This window comes from Choristoneura fumiferana, chromosome 3 (genome assembly GCF_025370935.1).
Source record: "Choristoneura fumiferana chromosome 3, NRCan_CFum_1, whole genome shotgun sequence".
In the NCBI taxonomy this organism is placed as follows: Eukaryota; Metazoa; Arthropoda; class Insecta; order Lepidoptera; family Tortricidae; genus Choristoneura; species Choristoneura fumiferana.
This window is the reverse complement of record NC_133474.1, coordinates 9,737,211-9,752,895: the sequence shown is the minus strand read 5'-3', so window position 1 is coordinate 9,752,895 and position 15,685 is coordinate 9,737,211. Positions and strand designations below refer to the sequence as shown.

Genomic DNA, 15,685 nt, shown 5'->3' with positions numbered 1-15,685 from the left:
ACTATTAGGATGCTAAATTATTCCAAAGTGCCATAGGCTATATTTATTATCAGAAAAAATAAGGGTTCCGTACATAAAACTTCAATAATGTAACTCAAAGTGTAAAAAAAGTTGTCATAAAACATCTTTCATCGCATGCGCTGTGGAAACTTTTGATTTTATGATAGAACAAATATATTCTACGATATTAAAGAATATATCAATATCTACAGAAAACTTCGCGATACCATAATTATGTTGATATGTCCAACCATTGTAGATATGTCACTAACTACTTTTTTACATTTAAAAAGTTGACAGAAACGCCGACTAACACCAAACCATGTTATCCATACCTTTGTAGTGATCCTTATCCAAATAAATAATTTTATGTTCAAGACGGTTTCAAGATCTGTAGATAACTTATTGAATTATTCAAATCGGACATTACATTCGAAAGATATTATCTTTTCAAAGTCAAAAAGTTATCTACAGGTCTTGAAACAGTCTTATTTATTATATTATTATAAATTTAAAAATATCAATCTATATCAAAAATACAAACTGAAATATAGATACACAGAAAAACCAGAAAAAGAGACCAGCGCTGGGAATCGAACCCAGGTCCTCAGCATTCCGTGCCGCGTGCCTTACCCCTACACCACCACTGGACAGGAGTACAGACACGAATTCCTCCTATGCACCACATATCTCAGCTTGCTTGTTTCTTATTTAGTCACTTAAGCAGCGACACTAGCGACATATGTTGTAGCCCTCATCGAGAAACTTTCAATACCCCATTAGAACTAACCTCTCACCCGGACAAGAGATGTCGCTAGTAAGCAATCAAATTAAGATTATTTTTCTGGTTTTTCTGTGTATCTATATTTCAGTTTGTATTTTCGATATGGATTATGGAGACTCCAAAAACCAATCTTAATTTGATTGCTCAATAGCGACATCTCTTGTCCGGGTGAGCGGTTAGTTCGGTTAGTTTAATGGGGGCTCCCATATAGCAAACGTGTTTTTTGTATAGGTACGAAACACTTCGTGCGGGAGTCCGACTCGCACTTGGCCGGGTATTTTTTTTGCCCGTGCGAAATCGGGGCGGGTCGCGCTAGTTTGCAATAATTTAAATCCAGTAACCTATGGGTCTAAGTTGTGTGATTGTATTAAGTTAACTAGTTGATTGGACTAAAATTGTTGCAAATTGGCTCAAGTGCTCAAGTTCCTTCAAGGAATAGGTCGAATTAACAGTCATCTGTATTTTGGTATGGTGACGAGTTAAGGTCACAACTCATTAGAGCCACCCGACACCCGATCAGCACAGCCGCGGCTTACGGCGTCCACTCGTTGTCATCAGGTGGTCCACGGGTGGACGCCGCGTTGACGAGTGGGCCTCGCGTGGTCCACGAATTTCCTAGTAGATGCCTACCTAGTCACTATGGCGGCGAGCCGCGGGCTATCACCGCGTGGCAACCTCGCGAGTGAGGCGATCCGGTGACGCTACGGAGTAGATGTAGTGAGCGCATACCCACACAAATCCATATTATGAAGAATAAGAAGAAGAAGTGGTTACTCGAGGCGAGGGGGTGCTGTTCGGTTGCCGGGTGGCTGTAATGAGCTGCGATCTTTAAGTGTCAAGTGTTTGTAAACAACTTAAAGAAGTCTTGTTTTAGAAGGATAATACATATAACTTATTTTGATTATCTTTATTCTTATTTTCTGTAATATAATAATTCTCTAGTCTTCTTGATTAATCCTTTAATTTATATTACATACAAATCTATTGTTTAAATCATTAATAAATTAGATATTAAGTTTATTTCTAAACATGCTCAATGATTTGATTTAAAGAATATGTTATGCGTTCACATTTATTATGTGTAGGCTGTTTACTTATTTATATAATTATGTATTGTAAATCTAAATTATAGGAAAAGCGAAAACAAGTACTGTTATTCCATAAGTAATCATAACATCAATCTGTAAAATAAAAAAAAGTTGGAAGATGTCTGTCCTTTTTTTTTAAATAATGCAATGTATTACTTGCCTGTTTTTTTCTACTCGCATACTTTTAACCCTTTTCCAGGCCCCGCTAACTTAATAATACTAAAAAAATAATCATAGTTTTATATTGTTTACTGATGAGGGATTAATTTAAAAACGAATCATATTTTTGACAACTTCAATTGATTTTCTACCATATTGTAAACTTAGGTGGAATATTTGTGTACATTTATGTGGTCGCTGTCAGTGGCGTAGCGTAGTAGAGGCGGGGGCGGTCCGCCCCGGGCGGCAATTTTTCGGCAAAATTCCATAATAAAATTATGTCACACCTATGATTCTGACCGATTAGAATGAGCCCAAAATTTTCTATTACTTATACTGTGATGAAATCGGGGAATCCTCTTTCTATAATAATGAAGTCTACTTTTTTTAAAACCTAAAGAAGAGGGCAGCAATGTATTTTCCGCCCCGGGTGGCTGCAAGGCTACTACGAAACTCGAAGTTCGTGTCGTGCGGTCCCTCTGACACTTATACTATTTAATACGAGAGCGAGAGGGACGGCACGATACGAACTTCGAGTTTCTAGTTTCGTAGTAGCCCTGCTGATGCCCACACGCTACGCCACTGGTCGCTACAGTTCTAGTGAAAAATGTTTTTCCATCGTATTTTGTCGGATAACTTCGTATTGATCGTGCTTTCTCAATGAGGGCTTCACAGAGGCGAATTATCGCTAGATGGCGTTAGTATCGTGATGTCCGTTTGAAGTTTGCTTGCGATTGGCTCATTTCGTTTTTTAACCAATCACGAGCAAACGTCAAACAGACCTCTCGATACTAACGCCATCTAGCGATAATTCGCCTCTGTGAAAACCCTCATTAGCTTCAGTAAATTTCAGTAAGCTAGTGGAGCAAGATCAATACGAACTTTTCCGACATAATACGATGGAAAACATTATTCACGACATCTGTATATGCACTATGCCTGGATAAGGGTTAAAACGTGAATTATAATTTCATAAACAAAATCACAAAGGCGCTCCTTTTACTGCTGAACCAAAAGTCGTATGATACTGGCTATTCCTTAGATAATTAAAGACGGGATGAGCCTTTGCATCTATTTCCCTTCTGCCAATGCTATATGGCCATTTTAGTTTTCTTTTCTAAGTTACCGAACTTTAAATGTTAGTCCTCATGTTATTATAGCTTGAAAGTGATTTTATTAATTACCTTCCTGAAGTATTCGTTGCAATTCCTTTACAATTTTAATGTAATCATTAGCTTCTTAAATCATTCATTATCATCCATTTAAATTTTGGAATGAAAAGACGGCAATGAAAACGATATGAATGAAATATCAAGGGTTTAATTCAATTAATTCTTATTATTATTAACCTTGAATTACCAAAACTTTTTGACCTTTAAATAGTTTAAAAACACATAAGTACTTACTGTTTGCGAGGCTGGATGGCATAGATTGTATGCTGGATGGTGATGAAGACACGGACGTGACAAACTCCTTCGAGCCACGAGAGAACGTAATTTTTTTACAATCGTCGCCGTACGCGCGGTACCCACTTGCGACAGGGTGCGGTTGACTAACCAATGAGCAATGTTTTGCTCGGCGGTAGGTACTCAAAAGCATACATGAAGATAGAAATAGGTAGGTACACAGCAATTTTTTACTCGCGCGGGTAATGATGAATTTCTGGCGACAAATTTTTAGAAACCTGTTTTACCTTGTGGGTAGCTTATAGCATAGCCTCTGTAATTTTACTGTTAGAGTCGTTATTAAACTAGTATTCAAATAAATACTAAACTAAATCTGTACTTTAAGCAGGTTTTGCTCAAAAGATGATCAAAATCACAACAACACGTAAAACCAACAGTTTGTGTCAATATAGTAAAGCCGATTTGCACGAAATAAGAGAACAACCCACTTGAAACTAACTTGTAGGTACTTTCTAAATTAATATACAGCTATTGATGTTTCAAGCAGCCAAAACGTAGGTACTTCTGCATTTGATAAAATTAAATTATAAATATATTGTAGATTGAGTTTTTTTTTTCTTTTAACTTAGGTAGGTACTTTAACTTTCTGCTACTGTTAACAATAAAGAAATAAAAAAGAATTTGTATAAACCTAGTATTTCGCAGGGACCTCTTTATTTACTGTTTAATGGCTTCATCGTTTCAATTGTTGGAGGGACCGTGTGAAAAGGCAATGCTTCTAAAATATCAATATTGTCAAAGGTTCTGCTGGAAATCAAGGAATTAACTACTGGGTGGACCAGACCCCTCTGAGGAATTTGAATCACTGTCTTCTGATAAACTTCCCAGCCATTTCTGAAAGAAAAGGACTTCACATATTGAACTACCACAATGTGCTATGTGACACCATTGCATTCGTAAATACAAAATGATACCTTATCAGGTGGAATGAGCCTGTTAGCTTTTTTCATAAATGTAAAATTAGCTTTCTGGCCAAGGTCTACTAAGTGTTTTGTAACTTCGGTGGTGGACATGGATTTGGTTAGCATGCCTTGAAGAGTCTGGGGATCTTTCTCTAGCAAATCCGGAAACATTATGGCTATTGGTTTCAATTCCGGTCCATCCTCGCAATCAACCTGAAAGGTAAACTAATTACCTTTTGTTAAAGAGATATTATAAGAAAAGGAGATTGTGCAAGTCAAATTTACAAGTTGCAGTACTTCCTCTTCATAGGAGTGGGAGGCTGACGATTTGCTTGGTGTCTGCAAAATGTCAACCCACTCAGAGTCTTTTGCCAATAGGGGACAGATAGGTTCCACTGCATTGTTAATGTTACTGTCTCCTGTGTGCCTTGAACTCTGAAATATTTATATCAACATTTATAGCATAACATTGTTTAGCAAACCAGATGAAACATAGGATTCACTGTTATAAGATGACTAATACAGATGCTACTGGGTTTGTTGTGGACTGTGTCTTTTTTTTAGGTTTCTTGAATTTTTTCTTGTTTTCATTTGTATTCATTATGCAGCAACCATTCTGTTATATTTCTAACAGGCTATCAAAAGAAAATAAATGCAGTGAAACACATTATGATTATGAGTGACAGTATTGACAATTATTTTATTGACAATCTAGATAGTTTAGTGATACCAGTAGTAACAGTAGTTAAAAAAATAGTATGTCATTAGTCATTACTTTTTGATAAAGGTCAAGGTTTTAATTATGAACATTACATGTTGCTAGAAAGTTGTGGTCACCAATTTGTAAATGAATATTAGATCAAATCTATGAATAGTCATCATCTTCATCTACTTCATTCTTAGGTCCAGTTGGTGGAGGTACGTATGGCTGGGCGGCTGCATCGGAGCCCACAAGTCCCTGCTGCTGCAGTAGAAGCCACTGTTGTTGGTCTTGCTTTGCCTGTTCCTCACGTGCCTAGGACAAGATACAAACACATTTGTAGGGTTTCTGTCTTATTTCTTTTTAACTAAAGCACAGTTTAGACATTAAAGAAAAATCATGCAAGTTGCTTTACTTATTCATTGCGGCATTCAATTGATCAATGCAACTTTCATGAATTTTCTCAAAAGTAAACCAGGCTTAAGTTTTTTTAAGCATACTATTTTGAGTGTGAGTTGTGGTTTAATAATAAAGTAACACTGGTAACAGTAAGACATATAATGGTGAAGCAATTATTCCAAAGTGGGTATTTGCTAGATACCCCCTTTCAAAAAAATTTACTGTTGTAGATAGGTACACAAAGTTGTAACAATATAAAATTCTGCTATTAGTGCTAAATTACTGTATAGGTCACTGGTCAGTTTTACTATGCTTAGTAATACCCTTTCAAAGCAATGATTTCATTGCATGTTGAAATATAAAATGGTACCTTCGCAAATAGTTCCTGTTGCTGTCTCAGTAGCTCTTCCTCGGGTATACCAAGGTTTTCCAGTCTAGTGCTCTGTCTTCTTCTCTTGGCTGCTACAGCCTTGCAATCTTTCAGGACAGCTTCTGCTTCGATTGTGTAGTCAGTAAATCCTAATCTATCAAGTGCTGTAAATAATTAAATCATGTATGTTAAAAATGCATACTGTTCTTTTTCATCTATTGGTCCACAGCTGGGTACAAATATCTCAGAAATAGGAAACTACTTATGCTATTAAGCTTTATCTGAATGTTTCAGTAAATTGCCACTACCAATATTTACCTGTGAGGACATGTTCAGCATTAATGGTTTTTTTATTACTCTGGTTACAAACTTCATTAGCTTCGGAACTGAGCAGATGTATAAATTCAGTACAGCAGTTAAGAATCAGCTCTCTAGACTCAAATGCAACCCTAACAGAAGGAACCAATTCTTTTATCATTTTGTTTATACTAGCTCTTGGTAACGTTAACTCATCTTCTTCTGAAGGCGGTGGACAGAGCTCTTGTTCTGGGCTGCCCATTATAATAGATATTTTATTATTGTAAGCTTAACTTTTCAAATACACTGATAATTATTATCGATTAAAATTAAATTATTTATGCTATTCCTTTCCTATTTTGTTGCTGTCAGAAATATTGGGTGACAGCAAAGGTGACAGAAATTCTTTCCTGACCCGGATAATACCGGCCCTGTTTTTTGTGTTCACGCCCATAGTAACTGACATGAGCTCACGTGATCACGAAAAACACAATCGGCATTTCCATGTCGGTATTATCCGAGCCGGGAAAGAGTTTATTGAATCAGGCGTTACTTTGCGGAGGTCCATATCAATGAACTAAAAGAATTTCCTTGCTCACCCGCGACCTTAAGATAGCTAAGCTTATGCAAAATATGCGTGTTCATGCAGTTCCTCCACCTCCACACTGTAAGAACACACACAAATCACACAAACCCATCTAAGTATCACCACCACCACACTACACTAGTTGTACAGTTGTTGATTCTAACAACTGGTATCATATCATAACAGAATGGCGTTTAGGGTTCGTGTTATTTTATTCTTTAATTTCGAAATTATACGATATTTACTGATGGTATGTGATCCCAGTGTCCTTCTTATTTCTTGTAGTATTATTTTTAAACAGTTTAAACTGGCATTTTACTTCGGTTTATGACCAAAATTTAACAAAAATTCGGGACATGCACCTTACGCACAGTTTGCAAGGCGACTGACTCGCCTCGGGCTCGGGTACGCCGAATTCGGCGTACTATTTGTTGCCGCATTTGACAAGTACGCCGGCGGTATTTAGTCGAGCGAGCGCGCGAGACCATTCATTCATCTAAGATTACTAAATTATCTTGGGGCTGGCGCTTGGCTGGGGTTAAGGTTAAGGGTTGTCAAATTGTAAAATTAACCTGGGGGGCTACTACAACATTTGAAGTTCATATTTTACCGTCCCTCTCACTCTTGGCAAGACACGAAGTTCTAATTATTGCACTTCGTAGTAAAGGGTCTGAAGCCTGAGCTTTCGTATCAAGTTCGTATTTCGCTGCATAAGATAAGACTTATGTAATGTCAGGCAGACGCTCAACAAAGGTTGTGGTCACAGTCACCCGAAAATCGGCAAAGTGCGAGTCGGAGTACGAACTCACTCATTAACAATCATGGATTGATGTCTCATAAATGACTTTTGGATTTGATTATTTCCTTTTTGCCACGCATCATGACATTGACCGGTCTCAATAGAGAGTTGTTGTGGGCATGCCCATGGTGCCCACAACGACCCGCCCTTGTGTAATGTGTGAATAGTATTGTACTATCTGTGGCTTCGTCCAACTTAACTCGAGATAGTTAGTTTTATAACTCGACCTTGAGTTCGATTAGAGTAATGTGAATTTTAAGCTGAGTCTAGTTTTTTTTAGAGTTAGAAATTTGGTATTAGCACCTCACTATTATACTGTCACATGAAGTCTTTTAAGTTCATCCATTCACGGTGAGGCAAAAGGAACTAAGCCTATACGGCTACAAATCTGGAAAAATATATTTTAAATTGTACCATCGAAATAGCAAAGCCCAGCAGGGCTACTACGAAACTCGAAATTCGTGTCGTGCGATCCCTCTGACACTTCTACTATTTAATACGAGAGCGAGAGGGACGGTACGATACGAACTTCGAGTTTATAGTTTCGCAGCGTTTTCTGTGTTTATTCCAGTTGTACGTAGTACTTACTATTACGATGTGCCTTCCTATATTGAAATTCGTCGTACCAAATGTAATGATAGCACAATTTTTGTACTGACATGTTAAAGGGCTCGGTTGGCTAAAGGGCTCGGCTCTCATGGAACGAAATAAAAAAAAAACTGTAATGTCATCTGTCATTCTGTCATGTCAGTAGCCAAAATTTTGAAGAGGTTGGGTTTCACAAAGCTAATTTTATTAACGATTTTAAATTCAATAGGTAGTACAGTTTGTAATAATAATGGTATTCTACTTCACAAGCAATGTGGTCTCGCCGTCTGTTACCTTATTTATGGGCGCCGACAAGCACGAAAGTGAGTATCAATCTTTTCTGCGATCTTTATGATAAACTTTCTTGATCAGCTAATAAGATCATTAAGGCAATAATTATGAAAAATTATCTGATTATACATATCTATAACGTGCAATATTGTTTTAGATGAAGATTTAATCAAGTGGGGATGGCCTGAGGATGTATGGTTTCATGTGGATAAGGTTTCCTCTGCTCACGTTTACCTTCGTTTAGAGCCTGTAAGTAAAAAAATTGTGGATACCAGTTAACAAATCACGGATTAAAATAATAACTAGATGAAAACCCGCTTCGCTCGGGTAAAATGTAGACTCATAATAATATGTTTGAAAAAATTTTTGCCAGTAAAGACTGTCGTACTTATCGAAAAATCTGACGTATATTCCCAGCCTTAATTATTATCACAAACACTTTAACGGCTAACCTACGTATCGGTATTTCACCAGTAGATATTTCTCCTAAATCTTATTTGCCCAAATAACTACGTAGTCAGTCCCAAAGTTCTGTCACAAATGAAAATAATGATAAAAACAAAGTACCAATCAGTTTTTAATAAATTATATACCAATTTAAAGTACATTTATAAAAAAAAAATTTAAGTGCTTAAAATTATTCAAAATGACTTCCTTTGTTTTTAATACAGGCCCTTAATCGGCGCAGCCAGTCGTCTATCGCAGCACGCACCATTTTCATGTCTATTTCAGCTACTGCTTTTCTTAAAGATGACTTCAGGCTCTCCAAATTTTTATGGGGTTTAGCACACCCCAGACCTTCCCCTCTAAGACCTGCCAAATTTCAAAGTCCAGAGGATTAAGGTTCGGACTGGAGGAAGGCCAATCTTCGTGTCTTATAAAGTCGATTTTTTGACGGCCAAACCAGGCTTGAGTGGTCTTGGCTTTGTGTGCTGGCGCAGAATCCTGCTGGAACACAAAATTATGACCTGAAAATAGCGTGTTGGGCAGATCTTTGACATGCTTATCCAAAACCGTCTCTAGGTACACTTTCGCACTGATTTTGACCCCTTTTTCGCAAAAATGAACCTCAGTTGGCCCGTAATAAGATCAGAGAATACTCTTCAGAGCTCCTAGCGTACACTCTATCATTATGTTTATTGTACTTCTCTTCAATATCGAAAATCTTTTCGTCTGTAAAGAGGATATCACGGTGTCGATTTTTCGCGTACCGCTTTAACAACTTCCGGGATCTTTTAAACCTTATTGTTTTTAGACGGGCATTAAGTTAGTGCCCACTCTATTTTTTGTATGCTCGCAGACTAAGATCTTCGTTTAAAACCTTTTTGACGGGGTTCTACTGACACCCATCTGCAAAGCCATCAACTTCTGTTTTCGGACAGGATTTCTTGCTATGCGTGCCTTGATCGCTTTGATCACTGCTGGTATTTGTACGGAGCGAGGCCGGCCAATTCTTTTCTTGTCCTCAACACTGGAGACTTCATTGTACCTGTCAATCGTACGGTACACAAACCTAAGCGTTATATTTACATTTTTGAGCAACTTGAAAATGGTACTTGGCGAGTGCCCACAGCGGTGCAATGCTAAAACAGCTATTCGGTTTTCTTTCAACGTCCACTCCATCGTGAGAAATTGCAGCGAATGACTGTTTATTGTTTTAAAATAATTGACAAACATTCAAAAATGGAATTCAATCAAATTTTCTTAAAATCATGTTTTAAATTTAAAAATAATGTGCCAGTGACAGAACTTTGGGACCGACTACGTATGTCTGTCTCATAATAAAGAAATTAGACCTAAAGGGCCCCATATAAGGTACGATCCGTCTGTACGATCGATCTGATGAAAATCGACGAATCGTACCGTGTGTGGGGCCCTTAAAAGGTCACAATGGAGAACGAAATGCAAACCTGTGACACGTGATGACGTGACACTCACGCCACTTTGATGTGATGACTTTGACATGTTTACTTCGCAACGCCATTATATATACTCAGTAGGTAATTTATTCCATTTTTTATTGAAAATACTCGCTAAATCCGAATTTTCTACCTACAAGTTGTCGACTCGGAACAAACGTCAACAACTGAAGATAGTTATAGTTGAAGGTAGTTGGTGATAGTTTTGAGTTTTGATAAGATCCATTCAAGTTTTCCGGCAAGACGTTTCGTTTTACACAGTCACATGAGTCACAGTTCTTTGTAATGGATACTTTTTTGGCGTGACGCACGCGATGTGTTGAAGGCGAGCCGTATCTAAAAGCTAGCTAGTATGAAACGGAACGTTTATTAACTACCCAAGATGGCGACTGCGGTTTGTTTGTCAGTGCCATTAGAATTTAACGAAATTCTCCATAATCCGAATTTTGCGGATATATGTTGTCGACTCGGATCGACTAATTTTTTACGCTCTTCAATTTGATGTACATTTCGTTCGAGTCTACCGTACCCCTGGACGAAATTATTAATATAGATAATTAATTCATAATTCATTTAGTGCATAGTATTCAATTCATTGTGAAGCAATTCCATAGCCAACACATGAAATTGTTGTTTTGTTACAGGGCCAGACCATAGATGACATACCTAATTCTGTACTTGATGATGCATGCCAGCTAGTGAAGGCTAATTCTATAATGGGTAATAAAATGAATGACATTGACATTGTCTACACCATGTGGTCCAACTTAAAGAAAACTGCTGCAATGGAGGTGACTTGTTTTTTTTTGTACAAAAATGCCATGGTAACCTAGTGGTGTGACCATGGCATCTTAGGCAGAGGATTGTGGGTTCAAACCCTGGCTTGCATGTCTGGAGTCTTTTCAAATTACTTTCAAAATTTACCATGACTTTTAAAGGAAATCATCATGACAAAACCTGTAAGCAGTTCATTGGCTTATGTGAAGTTCCCAATCTGCACTGGGCCTGTGTGAGAACTATGGGCCAAACCCTCTGCCTGAAAGGAAGCTTGTGTGATAAATATAGGCTGGGATGATGATGATGACAAACAAAAAAATAGTTTTAGGGAAGAAACAAATATCATTTATTTCATTTTCATTTCAATTTTCTCATTTATTTGTCCCTATAAGATAAGAGAGATAGTACATACTGACTAATCTGTTATTTTAAATTGTATTGATATTTAGAATTCAGTTACTTAATGCTTGCAGGCTGGACAAGTGGCATTCCATAAAGACAAAGATGTGAGAAAAGTTAAAGTAGCCAAGAGAAACAATGAAATTGTTAATAGACTTAATAAGACAAAGAAAGAAGCTTTTCCAGACCTAAGACAAGAGAGGGAAGAAAGGGACAGATCTGAAAGAGAAGACAAAAAGAAAGTCTTAAGAGAAAAGAAAGAGAAAGAAAAGGAAGAGGAGAAAAGGAAGAAAGAAGAAGCAGAAGTTAGAAGTTATTCCACTCTGATGCGAACAGAGAATATGACTACTAATTATGATGGAAATGATTCTGATGATTTTATGTGATAGGAAACAATTAAAACAAATATTGATTTATTTGCATTTAATTGTTATTTAACTCTTGATATCAATTCCAACTGAACTAAGCGAGTTGACCACCCAAGTAGGATAATCAGAGTCTGGGTACACTTCTTTCACAAAACTCTTAACAAATTGTGGGAATGTTCCATCTTCAATGTTTTTTCTCATTTTTCTCATAAGACGCATCTGAAAGTAGTTCAACATGGCGCATTTAAATATTAATATTAACTGGTTACTAGCTTATAGCTGCACCCTAGAGGATGAACAAAACTGAAGAATTTCTTATGTTGTGCCAATTTCGAAAAATCTTTTCTTATACAACTTTCCCATACTTCTGGTACCTACATAACATACGAGTATCTATCTTTCAACTCGCTAGCTCCAGTAGTTTAGGTCTGTTGGTAATCATAATATAACTATATTAGTTTTTGTCTGTCAGCAAATACCAAAGGTTGAGTTCATAAACTTGTGAGCAAGAGTTTGATCAAAAATATCTGAACATGCTTATACGCCATTAACAATAGAGTTGTGTTCAGATATTTTTTATCATATTTATTCCCACAAGTTTATGAACTTGACTGTACAATGTGACATTATGATTCTAATTGGGTGGTTTTTGCATATCACAATGCTGCCTCATGCCACTGCGGTGTGCAGAGCGACCAAATTGAACTGTCGCCTGCGCCACACCCCCACACGGAAATACCGAGTCAGTGTGTAATATTATATGGTTTTTGCAAATATCAAGATTTTACAGTCTGTGAGAAATCTAAACATCACATACCGCAGTGGGATGTGGTGGCAGTGTCATAACCACCTTAAGATTCACAAGTATAGATTTAACATTATTAGCTGATGTGATTTAGTACTACATACCTGGTAGGCAATGTTGTGTACAGATATCAAATGGCAAGCCACAGTCTCCACAGTAACAATGCAGTGCAAATAAGCTCTAGTGTAGTTAGCACATGTCGAACATGTGCAATCCACATCTATTGGGTTCAGATCAGTCTCATATTGTTTTTGTTTTAAATTAAGCTGTCCCTTATTGACAAGTGCACAACCAAATCTCTGAAAAATAATGTTTGATTTGTATAAAACTTAAATACTTACCTGCATATGAAGTGAGTGAGTAATTATTTTTATAAATAAAAAAAGCACTTACAGCAGTTCTTGTCGGAAATACACAATCAAACATGTCTACACCCAAAGCCACACAAACAACTAGGTCAATGGCTACTCCAACGCCCATTAAATATCGAGGTCTGTTCTTATCCAAAATGTTGGTGCCCAGGTCAACCATTGGCCAGAAATCATCTTTTGACTCTCCACCACTGTGCAGCAAAAAAGGAATAATTTTGTAACATGATCATTTAATTAAGACAACCACATACATACATACCTGTTAAAAACTTTACAAGCTCTACCTAAATTGCAGTAAAAAAAAGATTGTGGTATATGTAATTGTAACTGTTCTACTTGTTAAGAGAAACTGGTCAAGTGAATGTCGAGTCAGGCGTAGAATAGGGTTCCATACCAATATACAGCAAATATTAATTATTATGTTTTAATTGAACATTACTCTTTATTTTGCAAAGACTACTAAACTGTGATAGTTTTCCTTTTAAATTTGTTATAAACACTATCATCATCTATGGTCAGAGAGATGGATATGGCAAATGTATGGGGGTTCCTTATAGCAGGGTTTCTAAACTTTTTGCAGTCACGGACCACTTTCACAATTTAAACAATTCCATGGACCACTGTCAAAAAAAATTTTTTGGAAGTTTCCTAATAAATATGTTAACTTTCATTATTTCCACTCAGTCAAAATACCATGAATGGGACTTATCACGCTAACACACACAAGTAATATTTACCTCGACATTTCGGTCAAATAACGCATAATGCATAGCATTTTTGACTATTAATAAATATGTTTACAGACTAACCTATGTTGGATCCCAGCTATACATTCTACGGACCCCTAAGGGATCCTGGACCCCACTTTAAGAAACCCTGCCTTATAGGATTATGGAAACCTAAAACTCAGCTCAGTAAATAGTAAGAAAGTAAACCTCAGCCCTCCAATAGCAAATCCATTGACATCTTTGGTCATATGTTCCCTGGCACTTTTCTCCCTCAATTCTTTGTTCAATAGCCCCTGAACAATAGGGAAAATGTTCTGCTCTGTGGGCCTTTGGTGGGCCTTCAAACAGCGGTCTAGCCAGCGACTGGTCCTCTCGGTAGCTTCCTTGATTCTGTCATAGTCATTGAATGTGGTTTGCACAACATCATCCAGTTGCATTATAATATCAGCACCTGAAATAAGTAAAATATTTTAGTTCTATGAGCATTTCAGCTTCCATCAGTCCCCTGTTGCTGTGACTCATTTCTTAAATCTCAGCCATTACGAGGGAGGGGGTGCCTTAGCAATCTTATGTGTAGAAGGGGTCAAAAATGGGCAAAATCTTCCTTATGTAGTTAATGAATGGCCAATATGTGCGACAGGGGACTGATGGTGGTTGACACATTTGTAAAATTACCCATAATCACTTGACGCCCACCATATAAATATAAAAACAAAATTACATAGCAATCTGAATCTAAGTTTTACAAATGAAGTCAAACTGTTGTGGTGTAAAACAATAGAATTTTTACTTGAACTTATTGGGAAAATTCTATTGCACATTCAGGCCGCACAAGGTTAAGTTGATCCCTAGGGATTAACACAATTTAAACTGTTGATCAGATCACATAAATATCGAAGTACCTACTAACCTATACAATTTTGAATTTCAATGGATTTTTCTGGCGTCAACATGATTTCTGAATCATCGTAAGGTGATCTGAACTTCACTCCTTCCTCAGTGATTTCAGCTAGTTTCAAAAGAGACACCATTTGAAATCCACCAGAATCTGTGAGCAGAGCTCTGTTCCATCCCATAAAGTTATGTAGGCCTCCAGCTTTACTCAAAACTTCTGTGCCAGGCCGATTTCCCAAGTGATAAGTATTTCCTAAAATAATTTCACAATCCAAAGTTTGTAACTGCTCCGGTAATATACCTTTCATTGTGCCCTGGATAAAGAATATTATTAATCATCATTATAGGATCAACACAAACAATGTAACTTAGTGTTTACTTTAACACAGCTAACCTGAGTTCCCACCGGCATGAAGACTGGTGTTCTTACTTTATAATGTGGTAGCTCCATTAGTCCAGCACGAGCCTTTGTTATTGTACATTCTGCTTGTACGGTAAACGTTAAGGCTTTTGAACACATTTCGATAGTCTAGTTAGTTAAGATAATTCATTTGTTGTTGTTGTTTTTTTAGAAAAATATGGCGCTGTCCATTGGAGGACAATTTTGCCAGTGTCTAGTAGGTTTTGCCGTTGTACGATAAAAAAATTCTAGAAAACGAAATATCCTCTTTTGGACTAATGGACGTGTAATGGACTCAAGAGTATAAGTACCTATGTAGGAATGGACTAATTTGGACTGTCAGTGTCAGTCTCAGTCAGTGTTGCCAGATGAAATCTGAAAGAAGCAGTAGAAACTAAAAAAGATCAGTAGATTCAGAAAAAAATCAGTAGACAGTAATAGTACATTGTGTCTTAAGGGCGGTAAATAATTACGAACGAGTCTATCGATGTTCGTAATTCTAGTACCGCCCGTGCGACATACAATGTTTTTCATCACATTTGCGAGTAAAATTGTATATTTGTAAAAAAAAAACTAATGTTTTTTCAAAAATTGT

The 15,685-nt window shown here is 37.0% G+C and overlaps 4 protein-coding genes across 7 annotated transcripts; 1 reads left to right on the top strand and 3 right to left on the bottom strand.

Moving 5' to 3' along the window:
• Positions 1 to 3,677: 3,677 nt before the first annotated feature.
• LOC141426522 (uncharacterized) lies at positions 3,678 to 5,007 on the bottom strand. 4 transcript variants are annotated; one of them, XR_012451245.1, is made up of 5 exons: positions 4,923 to 5,007; positions 4,685 to 4,834; positions 4,412 to 4,612; positions 4,129 to 4,331; positions 3,678 to 3,693 (listed from the first exon to the last, which is right to left on the bottom strand). XR_012451245.1 is itself a non-coding variant. In XM_074085489.1 (4 exons), the coding sequence occupies exons 1-4, from the start codon at positions 4,998 to 5,000 to the stop codon at positions 4,260 to 4,262; spliced, it is 501 nt and encodes a 166-aa protein (XP_073941590.1). In that variant the 5' UTR covers positions 5,001 to 5,007; the 3' UTR covers positions 3,752 to 4,259. The 4 variants fall into 4 exon arrangements, 3 of the variants coding, with proteins under 3 accessions (XP_073941590.1, XP_073941591.1, XP_073941589.1); XM_074085489.1 differs by lacking the exon at positions 3,678 to 3,693 and having other exon boundaries at positions 3,752 to 4,331; positions 4,412 to 4,624; positions 4,697 to 4,834; XM_074085490.1 differs by lacking the exon at positions 3,678 to 3,693 and having other exon boundaries at positions 3,752 to 4,331; positions 4,697 to 4,834.
• A 65-nt stretch (positions 5,008 to 5,072) lies between these two features.
• NC2beta (negative cofactor 2beta) lies at positions 5,073 to 6,592 on the bottom strand. The gene is made up of 3 exons (XM_074085487.1): positions 6,187 to 6,592; positions 5,869 to 6,032; positions 5,073 to 5,414 (listed from the first exon to the last, which is right to left on the bottom strand). Exons 1-3 carry the CDS (start codon positions 6,425 to 6,427, stop codon positions 5,265 to 5,267), a joined length of 555 nt encoding a protein of 184 aa, XP_073941588.1. The 5' UTR covers positions 6,428 to 6,592; the 3' UTR covers positions 5,073 to 5,264.
• A 1,688-nt stretch (positions 6,593 to 8,280) lies between these two features.
• On the top strand, positions 8,281 to 11,940 carry LOC141426520 (coiled-coil domain-containing protein 25). Its single transcript, XM_074085486.1, has 4 exons — positions 8,281 to 8,461; positions 8,587 to 8,678; positions 10,993 to 11,139; positions 11,599 to 11,940. Exons 1-4 carry the CDS (start codon positions 8,389 to 8,391, stop codon positions 11,908 to 11,910), a joined length of 624 nt encoding a protein of 207 aa, XP_073941587.1. The 5' UTR covers positions 8,281 to 8,388; the 3' UTR covers positions 11,911 to 11,940.
• Tgt (tRNA-guanine transglycosylase) lies at positions 11,933 to 15,419 on the bottom strand. The gene is made up of 6 exons (XM_074085485.1): positions 15,085 to 15,419; positions 14,707 to 15,004; positions 14,004 to 14,247; positions 13,091 to 13,259; positions 12,802 to 12,996; positions 11,933 to 12,111 (listed from the first exon to the last, which is right to left on the bottom strand). The coding sequence occupies exons 1-6, from the start codon at positions 15,208 to 15,210 to the stop codon at positions 11,959 to 11,961; spliced, it is 1,185 nt and encodes a 394-aa protein (XP_073941586.1). The 5' UTR covers positions 15,211 to 15,419; the 3' UTR covers positions 11,933 to 11,958.
• Positions 15,420 to 15,685: the final 266 nt, after the last annotated feature.

Bases quoted from the DNA above. Each gene is read 5' to 3' on its own strand.
- LOC141426522 (XM_074085489.1), bottom strand. From the start codon at position 5,000: ATGAATACAAATGAAAACAAGAAAAAATTCAAGAAACCTAAAAAAAAG. The intron at 4,835-4,922 runs GTATTAGTCATC...TAAATATTTCAG, and splicing joins CAACAAACCCAGTAGCATCT to AGTTCAAGGCACACAGGAGA. The intron at 4,625-4,696 runs GTACTGCAACTT...AAAGGTAATTAG, and splicing joins CCCACTCCTATGAAGAGGAA to TTTACCTTTCAGGTTGATTG.
- NC2beta (XM_074085487.1), bottom strand. From the start codon at position 6,427: ATGGGCAGCCCAGAACAAGAGCTCTGTCCACCGCCTTCAGAAGAAGAT. The intron at 6,033-6,186 runs GTAAATATTGGT...AATTATTTACAG, and splicing joins TGCTGAACATGTCCTCACAG to CACTTGATAGATTAGGATTT. The intron at 5,415-5,868 runs GTACCATTTTAT...ATCTTGTCCTAG, and splicing joins AACAGGAACTATTTGCGAAG to GCACGTGAGGAACAGGCAAA.
- LOC141426520 (XM_074085486.1), top strand. From the start codon at position 8,389: ATGGTATTCTACTTCACAAGCAATGTGGTCTCGCCGTCTGTTACCTTA. The intron at 8,462-8,586 runs GTGAGTATCAAT...ATATTGTTTTAG, and splicing joins GGGCGCCGACAAGCACGAAA to ATGAAGATTTAATCAAGTGG. The intron at 11,140-11,598 runs GTGACTTGTTTT...TAATGCTTGCAG, and splicing joins AGAAAACTGCTGCAATGGAG to GCTGGACAAGTGGCATTCCA.
- Tgt (XM_074085485.1), bottom strand. From the start codon at position 15,210: ATGTGTTCAAAAGCCTTAACGTTTACCGTACAAGCAGAATGTACAATA. The intron at 15,005-15,084 runs GTTAGCTGTGTT...TTCTTTATCCAG, and splicing joins TCATGCCGGTGGGAACTCAG to GGCACAATGAAAGGTATATT. The intron at 12,112-12,801 runs GTATGTAGTACT...AACTACTTTCAG, and splicing joins TACACAACATTGCCTACCAG to ATGCGTCTTATGAGAAAAAT.